Here is a 25,598-nt window from a genome sequence, read left to right on the forward strand (position 1 = left end):
GCTGATTGGCGCTGGCTTGTGTTTGGAGGATGCGGTGGGGAGGTGGATCATGTCCCCTCTGAGCGCATCAGAGAGAGAGAGAGAGAGAGAGAGGGGGAGAGAGAGAACACGACCTCAGCTCGAGGAGAAAGAACAGAGAGGGACGGGAATAAGAGGAATAAGAGTTTGCATTCAGACTCATAAGGGAGAATCAGCTCAGATCTCGGCTTGTGATTCTTTTTTAAGGTAAGTTCTGCTCATGTTCCTGAGAAACAAAACAAACAGAAAAACATCACCACAGCTGGCACCTTATAATGTTATTCTCTTCCACTTTATCTTCTCTCCACTGCTCCTTCTCTTCTCCTCCTCTTACCTGCCGAGCTTCCTCTCCGCAATCCATTTCAAACCCATAAGATTTCTCTCTTTATTATCTTTAAAAAAGTGAAGAGTGTGTTGTGTGTTGCTGGGGATATGGTGTTAGTGTGAAACCGGATCATCTGTTCCTCACTGCTGATTGTTTACACTTGACTTGGTCTACAGGAGACTTTTCCTCAACAGGAAGTGACTTAATTCTCTTATTATTTCTTGCCCCACTCCGCAGGACAGTCTGTAGTGTTGGTAGAGCACGTGAGGGGTCAGTTATCGATCTGCTGTTGATTGATAAGAATCTGTTTTTTCCCTCGATGTTAGTAAGTCGGTCAGATTTGTTTATAAACTAGATTTCAAAACGAAGCAGGAAAATAGCACATGGAATAAAGGAGATAAACAACAGCAGAGAAAAAATGGCATCAAATGATCAGACTCAAACACTAAAACACGATCAAACTCTGATTAGACCCTGATTAGACTCTGATTAGACTGTTATTAGACTCTGATTAGACTGTTATTAGACCCTGATTAGACTGTTATTAGACCCTGATTAGACTGTTATTAGACTCTGATTAGACTGTTATTAGACTCTGATTAGACTGTTATTAGACCCTGATTAGACTGTTATTAGACCCTGATTAGACTGTTATTAGACCCTGATTAGACTGTTATTAGACCCTGATTAGACTGTTATTAGACTCTGATTAGACTGTTATTAGACCCTGATTAGACTGTTATTAGACTCTGATTAGACTGTTATTAGACCCTGATTAGACTGTTATTAGACTCTGATTAGACTGTTATTAGACCCTGATTAGACTGTTATTAGACTGTTATTAGACTCTGATTAGACTGTTATTAGACCCTGATTAGACTGTTATTAGACCCTGATTAGACTGTTATTAGACTCTGATTAGACTGTTATTAGACTGTTATTAGACTGTTATTAGACTGTTATTAGACTCTGATTAGACTGTTATTAGACCCTGATTAGACTGTTATTAGACCCTGATTAGACTGTTATTAGACCCTGATTAGACTGTTATTAGACTCTGATTAGACTGTTATTAGACCCTGATTAGACTGTTATTAGACTGTTATTAGACTCTGATTAGACTGTTATTAGACTCTGATTAGACTGTTATTAGACTGTTATTAGACTGTTATTAGACTCTGATTAGACTGTTATTAGACTCTGATTAGACTGTTATTAGACTGTTATTAGACTGTTATTAGACTCTGATTAGACTGTTATTAGACTCTGATTAGACTCCAGGTAGATTTTAAGACGAGAATGTTTTTTTTCCTCGTCAGGATTTGTATGTTATTGTGTACTATGAGCACTGAGATGTAATTATAGTTATAACGCTTTATAGCTAATCATCTGAAGTACACTTCTAAACCCTGACTTCCAGAACCTTCACTCTGAGCCCTCAGGGTTCTTTGGGCAGTTAACGGTTCTTACTTTTATTTACCTTTTTTTTTTACATCTCTGTTCCACTTCTCTCAGGTGCGCACGTGTTGCACTTCTTTGTTTATAATGCATTATTATAGTGAGTGTGAATGAACACTAAGGGGCGGCAGGTGAAACAGGGCCACGTGGAGGAGGTTTTCCTCAGGTGAGCTCACCTGCTGCTCCGCCCACGTCTCCTATGTCACTGTGGAAAAATACACCAGTAGCTGAGACACAATGTCTTTCTCACAACATTCAGGTTTAAGCCCCGGGGCTGTGTCCCCAACCGCATGGTATCTTATTAAACACTGCACTGAAAGTACAGGTGAACACTCTTCTACTAATTAAAAAGCGATTTGGGACGCAGCCGATGGCGTAGACAGATCACGACAACAAAGGGTTGCCAGGTGTTTCACAGCGTGACTCTGATAAAACACACGTGGTTCTTTGTTAGTGATTTGGAGAACCAGCAGTTTGTGTAGATGTTTAAGTTGCAGCTTCAGACGTCAGGGTGGACATGTAGGAGCGTTACTGTCAATTTTTAAAAAACTAAAGCAATGATATAGTGAAAGGAACGCAATCAAGGGAACAATAATATGGAAAATATTTTAGCCTACATGAGACCTATATGATTGAGTCGTGATCCAGGGTTGCCATACCTGTCATTATCCTGCGGAATTATCCGGAACAGGTGGAGGTTTTGGGGTCAATGGTCTGAAGTTTGTGTTTGTTTTTAGCCAATTTCTGTAGAGAAGAGAAACGATTATTTATTGTTGATTATTTGTTTTGAATCCACACGGAGTTAACGATCTAAATGGAAAATCTTGGTGTTGAAGGTGATGGAAGTTAATCTGAGTCTTATCTCTTTTATCTCAGCAGCCTCGGTTCCTCTTCCTGTTCTCCTGTCACTGGGCCTCAGGCCTGATCCGTTCTGTCCGCCATGGTACTGATCCTGGGAAGACGACTAAACCGGGAGGATTCTGGCGTCCGCGAATCTCCTGCAGTCAAGCGCAAAGTTCTGGAGATGGACACGAAAACTCTGAGCAGTCATGACGTGTTCGACTTCTCCTCAGGCCCGAGCCATGCTGAGAGCATCCTCCAGATGTTCAACGAGTTCCGTGACGGTCGTCTCTTCACCGACGTGGTGATCAGCGTGGAGGGTCGTGAGTTCCCGTGTCACCGCGCCGTGCTGTCGGCGTGCAGCAGCTACTTCCGCGCCATGTTCTGTAATGACCACCGCGAGAGCCGCGCCATGCTGGTGGAGATCAACGGCATCCGCGCCGACGCCATGGACACTTTCCTGCAGTACGTGTACACGGGCCGCGCCCGCATCACCACCGACAACGTGCAGTTCCTGTTCGAGACGTCCAGCTTGTTCCAGATCGCGACGCTGCGTGACGCCTGTGCCAAGTTCCTGGAGGACCAGCTGGACCCGTGTAACTGCCTGGGCATCCAGAGGTTCGCCGACGCCCACTCGCTCAAACAGCTCGCTGCCCGCTGCCGTAACTACGCCCTGCAGAGCTTTGCAGATGTGGCGCAGCACGAGGAGTTCCTGGACCTGCGCCGTGACGAGCTCGAGGACTACATCTCCAGCGACGAGCTCGTCATCGGTAAGGAGGAGATGGTGTTCGAGGCGGTGATGCGCTGGGTCTACCACGACATGGAACACCGCCGCTCCATCCTCCGTGAGCTCCTGACGCACGTCCGTCTGCCGCTGCTGCACCCCAACTACTTCGTGCAGACGGTGGAAGGCGATCAGCTCATCCAGAACGCGCCGGAGTGTTACCAGCTGCTGCACGAGGCACGCCGATACCACGTACTGGGCAATGAAATGATGTCACCTAGGACACGCCCACGCAGGTACGACCCCACATGTGCTCTTTAACAAAAGTTTTCCTCTGCTATTCTCCGAACAGATAAAATAGTAGCTTCGGAACCTGCTCTGAAATTTTACAGGGCTCTGTGTAGAACAGATTTCTGTAGAGGAACAAAAGAAAAGAACTCAATTCTGTCATTTGATTCTGATTATAATTTTATGTATGTAACGGTATTAGCACATCCTGAATTAGCAACATTCGTAAAGCTAGCTAGCTACCTAAGCACAGCAGTGGTGTTATAGGTGGCGGTTTCTAGTGAGTTAGCATTGGGCTGTTAGAATCATGTGAGTGAGCGAGCGACTTAAAAATTCTTTATTGTACTAGCTAATGTTTTAAGGAAGCTAGCTAGCATTAGGCAAACATTACCTAATCCAAACTGTTAGCTAGGTTAGTTAGGAAACTAGCCAACTTCATGCTAACTGTGATTCAATTAAATCTTTTTGGAATTGTTGTTAGCGCTAGCTAGTTAAACTAGTGCAAAACTGCAGAGTGTGTGATTTTTTTTGTCTTTTCTGCTCTATGCGGCTTTTGTTTTTTTTCACCTTCGTGACATTTGGTGTTGAGAAACAGGTAAAAGCACTTAATCAGGTACGAGAGTTGTAATTATCCACACCGGATCTGCTGTAGCGCCTCGGGTCTCGTCCTCTTTTTTGTTTTTAGCTTCACACAGAGATGAGAGGTTTGAGTGTCGTCTTGTAAAAACTGCAGAACAGGAAGCAGAGGAAGAGAAAGGCTTCATTAAGCTGTGTGAAAGCCACCTAATGACGGGTTCTCAGGAGACTCGGTGTCACTGCTGAACTGTTCTTTGTGTAGGTCTGAGGTTCATCAGCGTGAGCGCATCATCACGCCGCACCTCTGGTCTCTGTGTTCAGGACCTGGTGTGGAACTAGATCCGAGCAGATCCGTTGTTTTCCTCCTCCTCCTCCTCCTCCTCCTCACCTCGACCCTGCGGCACACCGACGTCCGTCTGATCTTCTGCTCTTCAGCTTTCTCTCAGTCAGCACTTTGATCAGGCGTAAAGAAGACAGAAATGTAGCTGGTAGCGTTATTGTTATTATTTCACAGAAGAGACAGGACCGGACATGAAGAGAACATCTGGACAGAGTAGGTCTCGTCTTGTCAGATCTCAGTGACTTTAGAAGGAATTACAGGATCTGATTAGGGTTTTTTTTTTTTTTTTTGAAGAGGAGGCGGATCTCAGAGCAAAGACGTTCTGTATTTTTTTTAATACTTTAATTTAAACTTTTGTTGGAAATGTTTCTGAAGATTCAGTACTGATCTGATCTAATACTGATCTGAAACAGATCTCAGTACTGATCCAGTAAGAATTCAGTACTGTTCCAATACCGATAAAGTACTGATCTAATACTGATCCAATAATGGTCCAGTTTAGATCTGACACACATCTAATACTGAGCTGGTAATAATCCAGAAATGAATCAGTACTGATCCAATACAAAGCCAAAGACTTTACAAAACTGATCCAAACAAATCCAGTACTAATCCAGTAATCCTCCAGTACACTCCCAAATCTGATCTGATTCTAATCACAGTCTGATCTGATACTGATCCGGTCCTGACTACAGATTGTGATCTGATACTTTTCAGAAACTGATCTCAGACAGAGTCCGATCTACAGTGTGACATCTGAACACCACACACACTCATAAACACCACACACTCTCTCCTGCTGGTGTGTGTCTCCGTGTAAAAACCCACTCACACTTTATTTTTCTGCGTCTTTTCTTTTTTATTCCTCAATGTTGAACTTTGTACCTGGTGTGAATGTGATTCGACAAAACGATCTGTCATTTCTGTGTGTGTGTGTGTGTGTGTGTGTGTAGTGAGTTCATTGTTTAGTTCTCTGGAATGGGTGGATGGGTGTATAATCATCTCGATCGCCATGATAAAGTCACACAGCAGAGAACAACAGCTATAAAATGCAGCATGCTGGAGGACCAGCAGTGTGTGTGTGTGTGCGCTTCTAAAGGACGGTGAAGTAATAAAGAGAGTGCTGGATTCGAGGGAAAGGGTTTCTGCTGTGTTCAGCAGGGTGTGGGTTTGTGACACGCCGCTCCACTCCTCTGTCCCCGGGCAGATCGCAGACCGATTTCTGATGTTCTGGCTTAATAAAGTGGAAATAATCTGCATGTCTTTCTTAGAGCTGGAGCTGCTCTGTGTTTGTCTTTTCTCTCTGCTCTCGTGTCCAGAGAGGAGGAGCGAGGCAGGAGCCAGGCGGAAACTCGGACAAAAATGTTTTTTAGGCAGAGAGCCACTGTTCGCTGTCAGACCTCAGACCTCACTCTCCTCTCGCTCTCCTCTTGCTCTCACTCTCCTCTCTCTCTCCTCTTGTTTTCTCTCTCCTCTTCTCGTCTCTCGGCTCTTATCCTGCGTTTTTGTTCACTGCTATTCTTAGCTCAGGGCTGACAGCGGAGCAGAAAAACACAGCCGAACAAACAGGTTCTGTTAATGAGTTACAGCAGAGGGCAGTGACGCTCAGTTCAGTGTGTGTGTGTGTGTATGTGTGTGTGTAAAAGGTCACTGAGTGAAAATGAAAAAATTATCAGAAACCTTTAAACATTGTTTATTTAAAAATATCTCATAAAGTCCAAAATAAAAATAATATCCTGCTTTAATGTGAGTTTTAAAGTCTGAATAAAAAAACAGATTAATTTTATAAATCACTCACAGGAGTGTTTACACACGAGACGTGGTGTTCATGTGAATTCAGTTAGTTGGAATTATAAATTATATCATTAAATGAATGTTTATTTAAATATTATATAATAATAAACTAAGGATCATAATCATGATAATGATGTCATTTCCTTCCACATGCTTTTGTGCATATTTTAGATTTGTATCCAGAAACATCTGGAAACACTGGAAATAAAAATAAATAATAATAATAATAATAAAAAAATCAGGTTGTTTTTAGGGGAACTTTAAATTTAGTATAGATAAAAATGTGAATGGAAACAGCAGAAAGTGAATTAAGATACTATTATACTAATAAGTAACTATTACGAAATAATAAAAAATGATCATTTAATTTTTTAATGTATTTTTTTCATAAAGAAATAAAAATTAGTAAAACAAATTAAGATGTGAAAAAAGGCTCATGTTGATTTATTTTCTATATTTTCTGTATGTGATCCTGTAGCACGTTAGCGCTGCTGTGTGGTCACTGCGTGTCTCAGCGTGCTGTAGTGTACAGGAGACCTGACCAGTGTGTTTGTTTAGTCTGGTGTGTTTGTGATTGTGTGTCACGCTCGGATCGTCCGCCTCACACACTCCGTTATTACTGTTTACTTTAGAAACAGAAGCCTTCTGGAATAACGAGCTGTTTGATTAAGCGGCTGTAACGTGCGTGTAACGTGTGTGTGTAAAAAGGGGTGGGGTTTGTCTTCCCGCAGGTCCACGGGTTTCTCTGAGGTCATCGTGGTGGTCGGCGGCTGTGAGAGAATCGGAGGCTTCAACCTGCCGTACACCGAGTGCTATGACCCCGTGACAGGGGAGTGGAAATCACTGGCCAAACTGCCCGAGTTCACCAAGTCAGAGTACGCAGTGTGTGCACTCCGCAACGACATCCTGGTCTCAGGTCAGTGTGTGTGTGTGTGTGTGTGTGGGGGGGGGTGCTTCAAAGTATCTACACTCCATTTGTTTCACATCTGATTGTATACACACATACATCACATGAGAATTAATCTGACCAATCAGAATTCAGAACATCGCTGCGGTATAAAACGCTGTGTCCAAGACATCTATTTAAAGAGAAACAGGAAGGACATCATTCTTTGTGTTATCGTCTGTCATTATGCACGCCGGTTCAAAAGTTTGTGCCCCCCTTTTAGAATGTGATATGACTATAATAATAAGTCTTATGCCCAAGCTTTAGCTTTAGATGTCAATCTTTGGTCAATGTTTTATTTTAAAAGCCCAGGGGGGCACAAACTTTTGCACTGAGGTCTGTTGATGATGATTGTGTATCATGTTTATTCACCAGGTTTCATATTAATCCCCGAGCCGTCTGCTGCTCCCATCCGTCTGCCTGCAGTCACATGCCTCAGACTGGAATGTGGAATAAATTTGGATCCGTTGTGTGTGTGTGTGTGTGTGTGTGTGCATAAGTATTTACCCCTGCGAACATTCACCAACTGGTAGAGACTCAGTTGTGTGTGTTTAAAGCTGATTCATCAGAACTTGATTAGACTCGTCTTAATACAGTTTCATCTTAGTGTGTTTACACAACAAGAAACGAGTGAGAAAGTCCAGGAGCTGGACAGTGTGTCGGACGGTGTGTGTGTTGGTGTGTAGTGTGCAGTGTGCAGTGTGTGTATTGCAGTGTGTATTGTGATGTGTATTGTGGTGTGTGTGTGTGTCACTGTGTGTGTATTATGGTGTGTGTATTGTGGTGTGTGTATTGTGGTGTGTGTATTATGGTGTGTGTATTGTGGTGTGTGTATTGTGGTGTGTGTATTGTGGTGTGTGTATTATGGTGTGTGTATTATGGTGTGTGTATTGTGGTGTGTGTATTGTGGTGTGTGTATTATGGTGTGTGTATTATGGTGTGTGTGTGTGTCACTGTGTGTGTATTATGGTGTGTGTATTGTGGTGTGTGTATTATGGTGTGTGTATTGTGGTGTGTGTATTATGGTGTGTGTATTGTGGTGTGTGTATTGTGGTGTGTGTATTATGGTGTGTGTATTATGGTGTGTGTATTGTGGTGTGTGTATTATGGTGTGTGTATTGTGGTGTGTGTATTATGGTGTGTGTGTGTGTCACTGTGTGTGTATTATGGTGTGTGTATTGTGGTGTGTGTATTGTGGTGTGTGTATTATGGTGTGTGTATTGTGGTGTGTGTATTATGGTGTGTGTATTATGGTGTGTGTATTGTGGTGTGTGTATTGTGGTGTGTGTATTATGGTGTGTGTATTGTGGTGTGTGTATTGTGGTGTGTGTATTATGGTGTGTGTATTGTGGTGTGTATTATGGTGTGTGTATTATGGTGTGTGTATTGTGGTGTGTGTATTGTGGTGTGTATTATGGTGTGTGTATTGTGGTGTGTGTATTATGGTGTGTGTATTGTGGTGTGTATTATGGTGTGTGTATTATGGTGTGTGTATTGTGGTGTGTATTATGGTGTGTGTATTGTGGTGTGTGTATTGTGGTGTGTGTATTGTGGTGTGTATTATGGTGTGTGTATTATGGTGTGTGTATTATGGTGTGTGTATTATGGTGTGTGTATTGTGGTGTGTGTATTATGGTGTGTGTATTATGGTGTGTGTATTGTGGTGTGTGTATTGTGGTGTGTGTATTATGGTGTGTGTATTATGATTTGTATTGAGTGAGGTGACTGTGAGTCGTTACCGTTAGAGTGTTTGAATAACAGTTGAGTAATTTGCATCGGATTAGGATTAAAAACAGGATATACATTTAACATCCACACACAAAGTAAATACACACTTTACACACTGTACTACACAATGTACACAATGTACACACTTTACACACTCTGTACTACACAATGTACACAATGTACACACTTTACACACTCTGTACTACACAATGTACACAATGTACACACTTTACACACTCTGTACTACACAATGTACACAATGTACACACTTTACACACTCTGTACTACACAATGTACACACTTTACACACTCTGTACTACACACTGTACACAATGTACACACTTTACACACTCTGTACTACACACTGTACACAATGTACACACTTTACACACTCTGTACTACACACTGTACACAATGTACACACTTTACACACTCTGTACTACACACTGTACACAATGTACACACTTTACACATTCTGTACACTTTAATAATTAATAAATTCAGTGTTTTTAATTGTTTTAAGTAAACATGTGAATGATGCCGAATGCTGTATTCTGTATACTGTGTGTGTTTTGTCTTCTGTACATTTATAGATCTTTAATTCATATCAAAATAATTATAGCAAATGAATGAATTAATTAATTCTAATTTATTATTATAGGGTGTTTATTAAGTACTTTATACACCCACAGCTGGAACAAAAGAAAAATATTGTTGAATATAAACCATGCAAAACCATGTTAAGAGACTGATTTGCATATGCAGTTTGATAGACTGTGTGTGTGTGTGTGTGTGTGTGTGTGTGTGTGTTACAGGAGGTCGTATCAACAGCAGAGATGTGTGGATGTACAACTCGCAGCTCAACATCTGGATCCGAGTGGCCTCGCTGAATAAAGGACGCTGGAGACATAAAATGGCCGTCTTACTGGGAAAGGTGAACACACACACAGACACACACAAACACACACACACACACACAGACACACACAGACACACTCCCTGAATTACAGTTACAGCTCATGGTTATACAGTGTGTGCTATAACACTGTAAAATGCAGTAATTAAGCTGTAATTATGTTTATTAAAGCTCATGGTTATGGTTCCTCCGTATTTCTCCGCCCTAAACAAACTCCTCATTATTTTATCTCATTTTATTGGCTAACAGATGCTGTAGTGAGAAACAGGATCGACCAATCAGGATTGTGTGTCTTCCTCATGAGACAGTACTGATATCTCCCTCACACTAGTGTATATAAGTGTATATATCACAGACATTAGTCTCACTAAATACATCAGGATTCATCTCAGAGAATCTACACATGAACCTTCTCTTCTCTTCTCTTCTCTTCTCTTCTCTTCTCTTCTCTTCTCTTCTCTTCTCTTCTCTTCTCTTCTCTTCTCTTCTCTTCTCTTCTCTCCTCTCCTCTCTCAGTGTTATACTCTTCTCTCTTCTCGCTGTTGCTTCTTGGCATTTTAAAGCGTGACCTCATTCATTCCTCCACCCAGTGAGTCAGAGTGAAATCAGCTCCATAGCTGTGCACTTCTGTCTCTATGTCTTTCATGTAAGAGGAACAAACAGGATGAAAACCCTCTCATGACCCCACCGAGTGATGGGGGGATTCTGGATATTCATGGAGTTGTGTGCAATGGAGAACTTCATGCATGTGATGAGGTTAGAAATACAGACGATTGGTTTGAATGATTCCTCGGTCTGATCTGATGGAGCATGTGATCTGATGTTTCTCCAGTTCCCTGATCAGTATCTAGTTCTCACAAACTTCCTAACCCTGATATCATCTTCATAATTTGTGTACAGAGACATGAAGGAGAAAGATGAAGCTTGGAGGAAGTAGCAGAGATCCTCTGTGTCTCACCTGAGAAAGACATCTGGACTCGTGAGGATGAGTGTGGTGTCCTTCCTCTCACACTGATGGATTGTGCCACATCTGTGTTACAGTCAGGACACAGATCCAGCACCATGTTGTTGTGAAAGCTGCTTGTTGGCTGAGGTCCAGGAGGAGCTGGTTTCAGAATAAAGCTCAGGGCCACGTTTCAGAGAATTGCTCCTGTTTTTACACGAGCGAGCGAGAGGACAAACAAAGGCAGCTTGTGCAATAACGGGTCACGGCATCGTGTAACTTACATCTAGCTCCGCAAAACAATCCGGCTTTTCTCCACAGAAGGATTAAGGTTTCATTGGGTGGATATCTCCTCCCTGGATCTTCAGCCTGCTCTGATTTTATGAAGGTTTTGGATCCACTTAGCTCATGTAAACATGATGAGAAGTATTTGAGACTAATGGAGGCACCACCCTGTGGTTTTAACATTTATTCTTCAGTTTCAGAGAAGAATCTTGCTGAGAAACATTTCTGCTGATGCTGGAATAAAAGGAATTCATGGGAATGTTTGAACTGTCAGTAAACAAATGAAGCCGAACCTTTCCTCATTTTCCTCATTTCCTCATAAAAGACTTCTTTCTTTCTTCTCTGACTCTTTCTTTCTCTGTCTCGTTTCTGCCTCACTACAGCGAGTGTAAACATGCAGATCTTTATCTCTCTTTGTCTTTATCAAGCCACGTGTGGGTTTTTCTATTTTTTTGTCCTCACATGAGCGGCACGTTGCGTCTCCGTGTTCCAGCACGTTGAGGTTCAGGCGCCGCCTCTCCGGCTGGACCAGTTTTCAGTTGTATTCTGTTAGTCAACATGTTTACTGTGTCACGCTCAGGTGGAGGACATTACAGACAGGTTTCTTTTTTTTGGCTCCAGGTGCAGGAAAGGGGCGTGTCTGTAAGTGTTTACGGTTCACAGAACTGCCTGGAAGAGATTAATGAAAATCTGGAACATTCCTGTTTAGCAGTTTTCAGATTATCCATCAACTAAAAAGGGGCGGGTCTTAAACAGGAAGTAGATTTATTTCCTATAACAGCACGTTAACCCTGAGTGTTTGTGCTTCTATCATTTAAATTTTTTTCTTTACAGTTTTGTAATTTTTAAGTTTTTTAAAATTCCTTTACTGAATCTGTTTCTTATCAGTAGAGTCTCTGCTGTACACGTTGCTGTAAAGGAGCTGTTGCTATGGAAACCACGACGCATTAGAACGAGTGCATTAATATAAACCCGCGCTTCTGTTGACCAATCTGAACGCAGGATTCGGCGGCACTGTGATGTAATTCTGCTTCAGTTCACGTGGCTTTGTTAGTGTTTCTGTTCCTCTGGCATTGATTTCAGCTCAAATGTTCCTCACTTGAGGAAATCATTCTCGAGAGGTTATTGTTATTTTTATTGTTGTACATCTCGTTCTACCTGATGGACCTGACGCTGGTTCTTACATCACTGTTCAACATCAACAATTATTGAGTCAGAAATTCAAATGGAGACCAGTTCTGTTCCTGCATGATTCACGCTGCATATGTTAAAGTTTGGAGTAAATTGAGTAAAAACTGTACTTAAGTGTGTGTGTGTGCAGGTGTATGCAGTGGGCGGTTATGATGGTCAGTCACGCCTCAGCAGTGTGGAGTGTTACGACTCTTTCTCTAACCGCTGGACAGAGGTGGCCCCCATGAAGGAGGCGGTCAGCTCCCCCGCGGTGGCCGGCTGCGTCAACAAGCTCTTTGTGATCGGCGGAGGTCCTGACGACAACACCTGCTCCGATAAGGTGAGTCTGAGCGGCCGAACCCTCGCTCTAAACGTATCCTGTCAATCACAGCGGCTATATTTATTCCTGCTGAATAAACAGCTGACGCACGGCCAGCTCTCTGCGACAGAACATCGAGTTAAAGAGGCATTATGAAGTCATTAATGTGAGTCATTCTTCTACCTCAAACGAGTCTCCATAAAACCCTGCTCTCATTTTAATCCATCATTTGTCCAGAACACAATGTTAAGCGTCAGTAAGCCGTTTCAGCGCCTTCCCGAGATCGTCCACGTGCACGTCTGTTCTTATTAAAATGTCCTTTTTATAATGATTCTTGTTCCTTTCTTCTGCCATGTTTCCATGTTTTGTGCATTTATATTCTGTGTGTTTTTTATTGGTTTCAAACAAAAATGATTCCATTAGTATCTTTTTGGGAATTCTGTCCAAGAAATCTGGACATTTTTTGCTCTAACTGTGTGAGTAATGAGGTCTGATCATGACTGAATCATTCTTTTGAACTGATTCTTTTTAATGAATCAGTTCAGCAGATGGAGCTGTGTGTGGTGTCTGTGTGATGTTTGTGCTGCTGCTTTAAAATTTACAATATAAACATGTAACATATTCACAAAATTATAAACTTTTAACAGTTTCATCTTGCTCTGTTTTGCAAAGCTCTGTACTCTGAATCCTAAACAACTCACTCGACTCACTCAACTTACACGACTCACTCAAATCACTTGAATCACACGATTCACACGACTCACTCAACTCACTCCACTCACACGATTCATTCGACTCACAGGACTCACTCGACTCACAAGATTCACTTGACTCACAGGACTCACTCGACTCACAAGATTCACTTGACTCACAGGACTCACTCGACTCACAAGATTCACTTGACTCACAGGACTCACTCGACTCACAAGATTCACTTGACACAGAACTCACTCGACTCACAAGATTCACTTGACTCACAGGACTCACTCGACTCACAAGATTCACTTGACTCACAGGACTCACTCGACTCACAAGATTCACTTGACTCACAGGACTCACTCGACTCACAAGATTCACTTGACTCACGAGATTCACTCGACTCACAGGACTCACTCGACTTACACGACTCATTCAACTCACTCCACTCACACAACTCACTAGATTCACTCGACTGTGCTTGACTCAGAGAACTGATAATTATAATTAATATTATAATATTATATTTTGATTAGTATTTGGTGATTGATGATGGTTAGTTTGTGTCAGAGATACCAATAGTGTGTGAGCGCTATAAAAGTGTGTGTGATAAAGTAGATAAATCTTTAATTGGTGGCGGGTTTGCTAGAAAAGCAGCTTTCCTGAGTCAGTTCCTGCGTCAGTTCCTGTCCTTCCTGCTGTTCTGGAACTCTCTCTCAGGGCAGGATTTCAGCAGGCCTCTGCCTCAGTGCTGCCCCCTCATGGTGGTGGAGTGTAAGAGCAGCGTGACCTGGATCTGTCACAGCTCTGAGGTTCTCCAGGTGTCTGTGTGGAGCGGAGAACACACTAGTAGTAAAACTACCTGGATTTCTGCCTTTTTGTCTGTCATCTATCTATCTATCTATCTATCTATCTATCTATCTATCTATCTATCTATCTATCTATCTATCTATCTATCTATCTGTCTGTCTGTCTGTCTGTCTGTATGCCTGTCTGTCTTTCTCTCTCTCTCTCTCTCTCTCTCTCTCTCTCTCTCTCTCTCTCTCTTCACTTGAATTATTTGGGATCAGTTCTGACAGCTCATGCTTGTCCATGCAGAATATCGGTTCTCAGCAGAACTCTCCTGGATCTGTAGAGCCGTATGAGGAACCCTTAAGGAACCGCGTTGTGTGTGTGTGTGTTGTTAGATTTTGCGTCTGTTCTCAGGTCATTAATAACACTAATGATGCAGAATTAAATAAATTCATTGGAATGGTGTAAAGTGACTGGAATGTGGAGGCTGCTCGTCTTTTGTGTGATGTCACAGTGTCTCTGAGAGCTGATTGGTTCAAGTTCAGCGTAATTATTCACAGTGTGGAAAAGAGTGCCGTTAAAGCCTGGGGCTAGTTTCCTTCACACACACACACACACACACTCTCTCTCTCTCTCTCTCCCTCTCTCTCTCTCTCTCTCTCTCTCTCTTTCTCTTTCAGCACAGTGAAGGAGGAGGATATAGAACAGTGTGTGTGTGTTTGTGTGTGTGTGTGACATTCCCTCTGAATGTCCAGATGATCATTAATGTTCATATTAATCAGATGGTGATGTTCTATCCACACTGTCAGTTGTTTAAATTGAGATGTTTAGGCTGTGGTGTGATGGTGTGTGTCGTCTCTCAGGTCCAGTGCTATGACCCAGAGTCAGACTGCTGGTTGCTAAGGGCCAACATCCCCATCGCTAAGCGCTGCATCACTGCTGTGTCCCTCAACAACCTCATCTACGTGTCAGGCGGTTTAACTAAATCCATTTACTGCTACGACCCCACTGAGGACTACTGGATGCACGTCGTGCAAACCTTCAGCAAACAAGTACCTCATTTATTCTCCTTCAACCTCCTTTAGCCTTCTTCAACTTCTTTCAACCTTTGAATAAATTGCTCAGGAATCTGGTGTGTGAGTTCAAAGAATATAATCCATTGTGTGTGTGTGTGTGTGTGTAGGAGAGTTGCGGGATGTCGGTGTGTAATGGGAAGATCTACATCCTGGGTGGTCGTGGTGAGAGTGGTGAGGCGTCAGACACCATCCTGTGCTATGATCCGGCTACAGGCATCATCACAGGTGTAGCGGCGATGCCACGCCCCATCTCCTACCACGGCTGTGTGACCATCCACCGCTACAACGAGAAGTTCTACCACTCATGACCATCCACACACACTTAGCTCTTTTCTCCTCACACACATACACACACACACACACACACACACACACACAGGCCTTCGCTGGGTGAAGATCACTTGAACCAGGTGTCAGATATTGGGTGTCGAGTGTGTGTGTGCGTGTGTGTAGCATTTAGTATTTACACTGTAAACTTCCAATCCAGTAAAAGTTGTTCAACAGGAAGCTAATAACAGTTTTAATTAGAATTCTGAATCATTTTTAATTAAGAATAATTTTCACATTTCAAAAACGTAATTAATATTTTAATTTTTTAATTATTTCCTTCCCATCTGGCAAAACAACATCAGACAACACTCAAGCAATAATGTAAAATATCATTCAATATTTTTTTAAAAAAAGGTTTGCATTAAACACCAAAGATTTTATTTTATTTTATTTTATTTTATTTTTAATTCTGGTATTCGAAAATAAATATTTGATGATTTCATGTTTTATTTATTTCTGTTGTTAAAACTGTTATTAGTTTTCTCCCAGCATTTTTACTATATTATTAGATGTTTCTTTTTTTTCTTTAATTTTTTAGCACATTAAAGTTGGCATGTTCCTCCGTCAGCCCTGTGACCTTTGACCCCTGTATTTTTTCTTTTTTATCAGAGTTCTCTGCAGGTTTTTTCTCTAATTATGTTTATTACATTATGTATTTTGTTATTATTGTTATTATTTTATTCAGGTGTTTGTGTTGATGGTGTGTGTGTGTGTGTGTGTGTGTGTGTGTGTGACTCGACACTGTGCTGTGTGTGTGTGTGTGTGTGTGTGTGTGACTCGACACTGTGCTGTGTGTGTGTGTGTGACTCGACACTGTGCTGTGTGTGTGTGTGTGTGTGTGTGTGTGTGACTCGACACTGTGCTGTGTGTGTGTGTGTGTGACTCGACACTGTGCTGTGTGTGTGTGTGACTCGACACTGTGCTGTGTGTGTGTGTGTGTGTGTGTGACTCGACACTGTGCTGTGTGTGTGTGTGTGTGTGACTCGACACTGTGCTGTGTGTGTGTGTGTGTGTGTGTGTGTGTGACTCGACACTGTGCTGTGTGTGTGTGTGACTCGACACTGTGCTGTGTGTGTGTGTGTGTGTGTGTGACTCGACACTGTGCTGTGTGTGTGTGTGTGTGTGTGTGTGACTCGACACTGTGCTGTGTGTGTGTGTGTGTGTGTGTGTGTGTGACTCGACACTGTGCTGTGTGTGTGTGTGTGTGTGTGACTCGACACTGTGCTGTGTGTGTGTGTGTGTGTGTGTGTGTGTGACTCGACACTGTGCTGTGTGTGTGTGTGACTCGACACTGTGCTGTGTGTGTGTGTGTGTGACTCGACACTGTGCTGTGTGTGTGTGTGTGACTCGACACTGTGCTGTGTGTGTGTGTGTGTGACTCGACACTGTGCTGTGTGTGTGTGTGTGTGTGACTCGACACTGTGCTGTGTGTGTGTGTGTGTGACTCGACACTGTGCTGTGTGTGTGTGTGTGTGTGACTCGACACTGTGCTGTGTGTGTGTGTGTGTGACTCGACACTGTGCTGTGTGTGTGTGTGTGTGTGTGTGTGACTCGACACTGTGCTGTGTGTGTGTGTGTGTGTGTGACTCGACACTGTGCTGTGTGTGTGTGTGTGTGACTCGACACTGTGCTGTGTGTGTGTGTGTGTGTGTGACTCGACACTGTGCTGTGTGTGTGTGTGACTCGACACTGTGCTGTGTGTGTGTGTGTGTGTGTGTGACTCGACACTGTGCTGTGTGTGTGTGTGTGTGTGTGTGTGACTCGACACTGTGCTGTGTGTGTGTGTGTGTGTGACTCGACACTGTGCTGTGTGTGTGTGTGTGTGTGTGACTTGACACTGTGCTGTGTGTGTGTGTGTGACTCGACACTGTGCTGTGTGTGTGTGTGTGTGTGTGACTCGACACTGTGCTGTGTGTGTGTGTGTGTGTGACTCGACACTGTCTTGTGTGTGTGTGTGTGTGTGTGTGTGACTCGACACTGTGCTGTGTGTGTGTGTGTGACTCGACACTGTGCTGTGTGTGTGTGTGTGTGTGACTCGACACTGTGCTGTGTGTGTGTGTGTGTGTGTGTGTGACTCGACACTGTGCTGTGTGTGTGTGTGTGTGACTCGACACTGTCTTGTGTGTGTGTGTGTGTGTGTGTGTGACTCGACACTGTGCTGTGTGTGTGTGTGTGTGTGTGTGACTCGACACTGTGCTGTGTGTGTGTGTGTGTGTGTGTGTGACTCGACACTGTGCTGTGTGTGTGTGTGTGACTCGACACTGTGCTGTGTGTGTGTGTGTGTGTGTGACTCGACACTGTGCTGTATGTGTGTGTGTGTGTGTGTGTGTGACTCGACACTGTGCTGTGTGTGTGTGTGTGTGTGTGTGACTCGACACTGTGCTGTATGTGTGTGTGTGTGTGTGTGTGTGACTCGACACTGTGCTGTGTGTGTGTGTGTGTGTGTGTGACTCGACACTGTGCTGTGTGTGTGTGTGTGTGTGTGTGACTCGACACTGTGCTGTATGTGTGTGTGTGTGTGTGTGTGTGACTCGACACTGTGCTGTGTGTGTGTGTGTGTGTGTGACTCGACACTGTGCTGTGTGTGTGTGTGTGTGTGTGTGTGTGTGACTCGACACTGTGCTGTGTGTGTGTGTGTGTGTGTGTGACTCGACACTGTGCTGTGTGTGTGTGTGTGTGTGACTCGACACTGTGTTGTGTGTGTGTGTGTGTGTGTGTGACTCGACACTGTGCTGTGTGTGTGTGTGTGTGTGTGTGACTCGACACTGTGCTGTGTGTGTGTGTGTGTGTGTGACTCGACACTGTGCTGTGTGTGTGTGTGTGTGTGTGTGTGACTCGACACTGTGCTGTGTGTGTGTGTGTGTGTGTGTGTGTGACTCGACACTGTGCTGTGTGTGTGTGTGTGTGTGTGTGTGTGTGTGTGACTCGACACTGTGCTGTGTGTGTGTGTGTGTGTGTGTGTGTGACTCGACACTGTGCTGTGTGTGTGTGTGTGTGTGTGTGACTCGACACTGTGCTGTGTGTGTGTGTGTGTGTGTGTGTGTGTGTGACTCGACACTGTGCTGTGTGTGTGTGTGTGTGTGTGTGTGTGTGTGTGTGTGTGACTCGACACTGTGCTGTGTGTGTGTGTGTGTGTGACTCGACACTGTGCTGTGTGTGTGTGTGTGTGTGTGTGTGTGTGTGACTCGACACTGTGCTGTGTGTGTGTGTGTGTGTGTGTGTGACTCGACACTGTGCTGTGTGTGTGTGTGTGTGTGTGTGTGTGTGACTCGACACTGTGCTGTGTGTGTTTTCAGGAAATAATTTAAGAAATTTGACGTTGCTGTGTTTATGTACACAGTCATGGACTAGTCTTTGTGTTTCTGATCAACATCTAACCACTGAGAGTATTCTTCTTCTTCTTCTTCTTCTTCCTCTTCACTTCCTCCTCCTCCTCCTCCTTTTCCTCTTCTTCCTCCTACTTCTTTTCTCTTTTTAGAATTTTTTATGCCCAGTGAAAATCTTTATTTTATTTTTTTTAACTCGGATGATTACTCTGCAGTCTGTGTTTTCAGTGGCTCTTTTTATTCCTTGATTTTTTAAATACTGAATTTTTGTTGTAAATAATAAATTAAAGCCTTTTTTACTGTATCAGTAAATTTTTATAATCATACCAACACTTTATTACTGTAACTTAAAAAGGAAAAAAAGGTGTTAAGGATGTAGCAGCCACAACTGACCGTGTGTGTGTGTGTGTGTGTGTGTGTGTGTGTGTGTTTTAAGCAAATTTGAGATCTTTAAATTGATTTTTTTTCTTCCAGAATATATCTTTTTTTTGTGTGTAGTCAAGTGCAAAAGTTTACACGCCCTAAGGACAAAATTTGAATGAAAAAGTTAATTATTTTATTTTTAATCTTTATTCATTACAAAATGGTGAAATGGTGTGTTTTAAAATTATTAATAGTGAAAAATTTAAATAAAATAAATAGATAAATAGTATCAGTTAACAGAGTAAGTTTTTCTTCTTATTGGTGATCTAAATATTCTTGAAAAACTTTAATATTGATTCTTTTAAAATTCAGAGCAGTAATTATTTTATTGTATTTCTTTTTTATTTTCTTTTATTTTTTCTTTTCTTTTCTTCTCATTTTTCTTTTCTTTTCTTTTATTATTTTGTTTTATTTTATTTTTTATTTTATTGTCTTTTCTTTTCTTTTATTATTTTTTCTTTATTTTCTTTTACTTAATTTTATATTGTTTATTTCATTTTATTTTTTCTTTTCTTTTCTTTTTTTTATTATTTTTCTTTTCTTTTCTTTTTTTAGTTAATGTTATTTTATTTTATTTCATTTTTATTGTATTTTACTTTTATTTTTTCAGCTCATGATTAGGATGGTTTTCTTGTTGGAGAAAAAGTTAGATTTTTAACAGAAAATAGATTTTATTGAAATAAACAGGGATGCAGACTTTTGCACTGGACAGTGTATAAACTCATAAACATATTGGAGATTACAGGAAATAAAAAGTTTTAATCGTTTAAAGATCGGGAAACGTTCGGCTCGAGCTGTTCTGACTGTTTTATGATTTTTTGAGATTTTTCAGCTGATTGTGGGTTTAGTTGATGTTTTTATTGTATTGATATTTTTGGAGAAACAGTGGTGATGGTCAGTGTTAGTGTCACTGTCACGCTGTGGGGTTTGTTTTTAGAAAGTGCCGTTTTTAATAAACTGTTTATTCTGTACAAAAAAAAGTAAGAAGAGGAATCCTCGACTCACAAAGTGCATTATGGGAATTTTTACCTTGTAGCTGTTTGCAGCCTGATGATATTAGAGAAAGAGTATTAGTAATAGTGTTTGCGAGTGTTTGTGAGTGTTTGCGAGTGTTTGCGAGGGTTTGCGAGTGTTTGCGAGTGTTTGCGAGTGTTTGCGAGTGTTTGTGAGGGTTTGCGAGTGTTTGTGAGTGTTTGTGAGGGTTTGCGAGTGTTTGTGAGTGTTTGTGAGTGTTTGTGAGTGTTTGTGAGGGTTTGCGAGTGTTTGTGAGTGTTTGCGAGTGTTTGCGAGGGTTTGCGAGTGTTTGCGAGTGTTTGCGAGTGTTTGCGAGTGTTTGTGAGGGTTTGCAAGTGTTTATTTTCTGGTGTTCTGTCTGTATAAATGCCTCACTCATCTGTATTCTTTATGTCCTGAGTGATGGAGGTGTGTACGGTGAAAATGTACTGAACCGGCTTTAATAAACTTCTGTATCCTGTGGGTTTGTAAAGCAAACAAACTTCATTTCCTGCACAGTTTCGTCTTCATGTTCATGTTCACACTCCAGAGAAACCCAGAGATATCTTGTACCGCAGAGATGAGCCTTTAAAAATAGTTTAAAGTAAAATAATATTCACAACAACAACAACTTTTATAAAGCATAAAAGCTTTGAGATAAATATGAGCAATAACAATAAACACTAACGTACAGAATTTTGGAAGCAGCAAGAAAAAGATACAATATAAATAGAAATGTGAAAATCCTTATAATAATAATAATAACAATAATAATATTTATTTATTTATTAATTTATTTGTTTATTTATTTATTTTCTTGGTTTAATAAAATACCAACACATTAGCTACTAAGAAATGTTTAAAAAAACAAAACTGATAGGAGATTAATGCTGAAGCTCAGAGATTAGAGAAGAAAAGAGCTGCAGGACGACCTGAAAACTGCAGGAACATCAGTTCTACAGAGAACATGAAGTTCTGCAGCTCACCTCCATCATCTCTGTTCCTGCTCTTCACACTGAACTCCTCTGATCTTCAGATCCACAAGCATTCAGAAATGTCAGCGCTCTTTAGGAACGAGTGAAACGGAACAGAAAGAGAACTTCAGAAACACCTGCAGTGAAGAACGGTGAACATCAGGACATGGAGCTGTGACATTCTCTGAGACATCAGTGGAGGAAACATGATGGAGAGATGCACCAGGACACATCAGAGGAACATTAAGGTTTCAACAAGAAAAACACACAGTCACAGGCAGGTCAGAGCTGTCAGTCAGACTGAACACACACACACACACACACACACAGCTCGAGGGAATTCGCCCTGTGGACCTTCTGAGCTGGTTGGAGCAGGATGAACAGGTAGAGGAGGATCAGATTTAATCTCCACGATGGAGCTGAACTTCCTGTTTCAGGTGAAAAGGTGAATCACACAATAATAATGTCTTCACTTCCTTTACCTACAGACTAATCCCCAGTAAATCCAGGAGACGCAGGCTCTGGGAGTGTCTCTCTCTCTCTCTCTCTCTCTCTCTCTCTCTCTGTAATCCTCACATTGTTTTTTTCTGTAACCTTTTACACCTATAACCTTATAATATGGAATAAGTTCATCAGTTCTTTAATAAACGAAAAATTACCATTGTTTGCAAATTGCTTGGTGTGTGTGTGTGTGTGTGTGTGTTTGTGTTGTGTGTATGTGTGTTTGTGTGTCTTTGTGTTGTGTGTGTGTGTGTGTGTGTGTGTCTTTGTGTTGTGTGTGTCTGTGTGTGTGTGTGTGTCTTTGTGTTGTGTGTGTGTGTGTGTGTCTTTGGGTTGTGTGTGTGTGTGTGTGTCTTTGTGTGTGTGTGTCTTTGGGTTGTGTGTGTGTGTGTGTGTGTCTTTGGGTTTTGTGTGTGTGTGTGTGTGTCTTTGTGTGTGTGTGTCTGTGTGTGTGTGTGTGTGTCTTTGTGTGTGTGTGTCTGTGTGTGTGTGTGTCTTTGTGTTGTGTGTGTGTGTGTGTGTCTTTGGGTTGTGTGTGTGTGTGTCTTTGTGTGTGTGTGTCTTTGGGTTGTGTGTGTGTGTGTGTGTGTCTTTGTGTGTGTGTGTCTGTGTGTGTGTGTGTGTGTGTGTGTCTTTGTGTTGTGTGTGTGTGTGTGTGTCTTTGGGTTGTGTGTGTGTGTGTGTCTTTGTGTGTGTGTGTCTTTGGGTTGTGTGTGTGTGTGTGTGTCTTTGGGTTGTGTGTGTGTGTGTCTTTGTGCTGTGTGTGTGTGTGTGTGTGTCTTTGTGTGTGTGTGTGTCTGTGTGTGTGTGTGTGTGTGTGTGTGTGTGTGTGTGTGTGCCTGTAGAAGGCCTGAGGACTCAACTGTTTCTTAAATAATTATAATTGTTCAATAAAAACGTAAAGTAATAATTACTTGATGTCCGTTAATGACAGAGCAGAATGTGGGAGGAGTCACACCCAGCTGAAATGTTTCATCATTAACTTTCTTAACATTAATAATACTGATCATTCCTCTTAGTTTATTTATTTAGATTTAGTCTAATACACTATATGTATTTAAATACAGCAAGGGAAAAGAAGTCATTTTAGTTCATATCAATTTAGTTAATGATAATAATAATAATAATAATAATAATAATAATAATAATAATAATAATAATAATAATAATTATTATTATTATTTATTTATTTATTTATTTATTTATTTATTTATTTATTTATTTAATTAAATACCAGCACATTTATCTACAAAGAAATATTTAAAAAACTAAACTGATAGGAGATTAATGCTGATGAAGGTCAGAGAAGATAAGAGCTGCAGGATGATCTGAAAGCTGCAGGAACATCAGTTCCACAGAGAACATCTATTATTACATTTATTTGTTTAGTCTAATAAATTATATAAATTAAAAAAAAATTAAAACAATCTGAGGTGTTGCTGTTGGTTAGCAAACTTCAGAAAATGAAGTACAGTTTATTATATGAAGTGATTTTGCATGTTTACATCATTTATTTTAATAAAATAAATAAAATAAAATCTCTCCCTGTGACGTCAGACTCGATAGTAAACACATCTCTTTTTTCAATAATCTGACGTAACGTAGTTAACTACTGAGAACAGGATGAACAGGTGGGCGTGGCTTATGCTAATTAGACCGAGAGAGCGAACAGGAAAACTCTATAGCGTTCATTAAAGGTTTAATATAAAAGTGCTCTTTAATTTCAGTCGAATCAGTTTTTTTTTTAGCAAATAATGTTTAATAAGTGAGTAAGAATTATTTCTGTCATGAGTTTTTGTTTCCTTTGTGCGTGAAATACTAACAGGAAACAACTTTAAGTGAATCAGATGAATCAGATCGTTTAGCAGGTCATAAATTTGCACACTGACTTACTGTCACTTTCTCCTGAGAAAAAGAACAAATATTTAATAACATAAAACTTTATAAATTGCACGAGAGCTGATGTCTTTCCTTTGAAACAGATATTTACTATACTGATATAAAGCCAGTAAACCTGAACCTAGAGCTTTAATTAGAGTGATTTTGTTGATTATTATTATTATTATTATTGTTGTTGTTGTTGTTGTTGTCAATTTGACTTTTTAATTCCACAGTAAATTAGAAATCATTTTATTTCATTCCCTTAGTGATCTTAAACACCTTTAAAACTTTAGAAAATCTTTAAAGAACCCCTCGTCATCCCCCTGAATTACAGGAGAGATGTTGCTGCAGTTCTGACTCTCACCAGCAGGGGGCAGTATAAACCTGTCTCTTTGTGTGGATTAGCTGCTCGGATCCAGTGCAGTGGTTCTGCTGCAGGTCTTCAGGAACAGATCTGATGTTTTAGTTCACACAAAGCAGAAACTAAGCCGGACTGGGAAACAGTTTATTAGGGTTACGGCGCAGATTTTGTCCTGATGATTGTTCTGATGATTGTTTTTCTGTCGGTGAAGAACAGAATGCGGGAAAAAGGAAAGAGGTTTCAAAATTGATTTGAACAAAATAATGACGTCATGCTCTTCGATTTAGTGTTAGACTTTTCTGCCCCTCAAATACACGCTCCCTTTCTGTTTTGTTTTATATGTAAATAAATATTTTGTCATTAATAATCTTTTAATCCGGAATAAAATACACGATTAAGATTTTTTAAATGTAAAATTGCGTTTTTAAATGGAAATAAATATTAATTTCATGCACTTTCCCTGCTGAGTGATCATGAAATTGGAGCTTAAATTAAAAGCTATGAAAACAGTAAGACTATTAGACACTGTTTAAACACCCGAGATGTTTTCCTGCTGTTCCTTATCCATGTGCCATGAATTGGACATTTTACAGCAGAACCTAATTTCCTCTGCCAGGAGGTTAAACCTTGTGAGATGATCAGTACAGAATATTGTGATTGTCTGGAAATAGTCATTCAAGGGTGCCAATATTTTTGTTATAGTGATATCTGTCTGTGAAAGGTTTAATGTACAGTAGGAAACGTGTAATGTGTGTGTGTGTGTGTGTGTGTGGGGGGGGTGTAGTTCCATTTCAGTGCCTGTAGAGGTCAGTGTTGTGTCTATAGCGCACTAAAGTCCTTCATTTCTGTAGAGCAGAACCTCTTCAGGAGCTTCAGCAGTGGTCCGTCTCCGGTGTAAAGGATGGAGGTTCTCCACACATCTGTGTGTGTGTGTGTGTGTGTGTGTGAAGGTGGATGTTGTACTGGTGTGTAGTTGTGTTCCTGCACTGATGTAGACTAAGCAGTTGACTGTAGAAGATTTTCCTCAACACTTCCACACCATGAGCCAACATTGTGATCATTAAGATGAACTGAAGATATCAAACAAGATCTGTGTGTGTGTGTGTGATTAAATCCCATCTCTGTAGCTGTGCGCCTGCGACCTCACTTCCTGTGTACAGAAGAGTGAATGAGAGTGAGTCAGTGTTAATGTGCTCTGATTACATGCCTGTGTTTAATTACAGAGAGAGAAGAACACACAGAATAACAGAAGGAAAATGGAGCAGATACACGTCCTGTGTGTGTGTGTGTGTGTGTGTGAAAGATCTGATCTTTTCCTCACTCTTCCTCATTCATCATCACTCTTCCTCATTCATCCTTCCTCTTCCTCATTCATCCTTCCTCTTCCTCACTTCTCCTCCTCCTCCTCCTCCTCCTCCTCTGTGGTCAGTTCTGTCATTCTCACAGCTTATGAATGAGATTTCAGTCTGAATGGGAGGCTGGACTTCTCCTCTAATTTAACTCTCCACATTCAGGTCACGGCTGCCCTGAGGAACAAGAGGAAGCCTGGGTTCTCTCTCTCTCTCTCTCTCTCTC

The 25,598-nt window shown here is 41.3% G+C and overlaps 1 protein-coding gene across 2 annotated transcripts; it reads left to right on the forward strand.

Moving 5' to 3' along the window:
• The first annotated feature begins 44 nt into the window (after nucleotides 1-44).
• On the forward strand, nucleotides 45-19,648 carry klhl24b (kelch-like family member 24b). Of its 2 annotated transcripts, none has more exons than XM_058376790.1 (7): nucleotides 45-225; nucleotides 2,681-3,661; nucleotides 7,095-7,279; nucleotides 9,853-9,971; nucleotides 12,503-12,691; nucleotides 15,022-15,210; nucleotides 15,342-19,648. In XM_058376790.1, the coding sequence occupies exons 2-7, from the start codon at nucleotides 2,742-2,744 to the stop codon at nucleotides 15,540-15,542; spliced, it is 1,803 nt and encodes a 600-aa protein (XP_058232773.1). In that variant the 5' UTR covers nucleotides 45-225; nucleotides 2,681-2,741; the 3' UTR covers nucleotides 15,543-19,648. The 2 variants fall into 2 exon arrangements, with proteins under 2 accessions (XP_058232773.1, XP_058232772.1); XM_058376789.1 differs by having other exon boundaries at nucleotides 47-225; nucleotides 2,678-3,661.
• Nucleotides 19,649-25,598: the final 5,950 nt, after the last annotated feature.

The sequence above is a fragment of the Hemibagrus wyckioides genome, linkage group LG23 (assembly GCF_019097595.1).
Source record: "Hemibagrus wyckioides isolate EC202008001 linkage group LG23, SWU_Hwy_1.0, whole genome shotgun sequence".
Classification (NCBI taxonomy): domain Eukaryota; kingdom Metazoa; phylum Chordata; class Actinopteri; order Siluriformes; family Bagridae; genus Hemibagrus; species Hemibagrus wyckioides.

Excerpts from the sequence above, each read along its gene's own strand:
- klhl24b (XM_058376790.1), top strand. The coding sequence starts at position 2,742 with ATGGTACTGATCCTGGGAAGACGACTAAACCGGGAGGATTCTGGCGTC. Across the intron at positions 3,662-7,094 it reads CCTAGGACACGCCCACGCAG|GTCCACGGGTTTCTCTGAGG; the intron begins GTACGACCCCAC and ends GTCTTCCCGCAG. Across the intron at positions 7,280-9,852 it reads CAACGACATCCTGGTCTCAG|GAGGTCGTATCAACAGCAGA; the intron begins GTCAGTGTGTGT and ends TGTGTGTTACAG.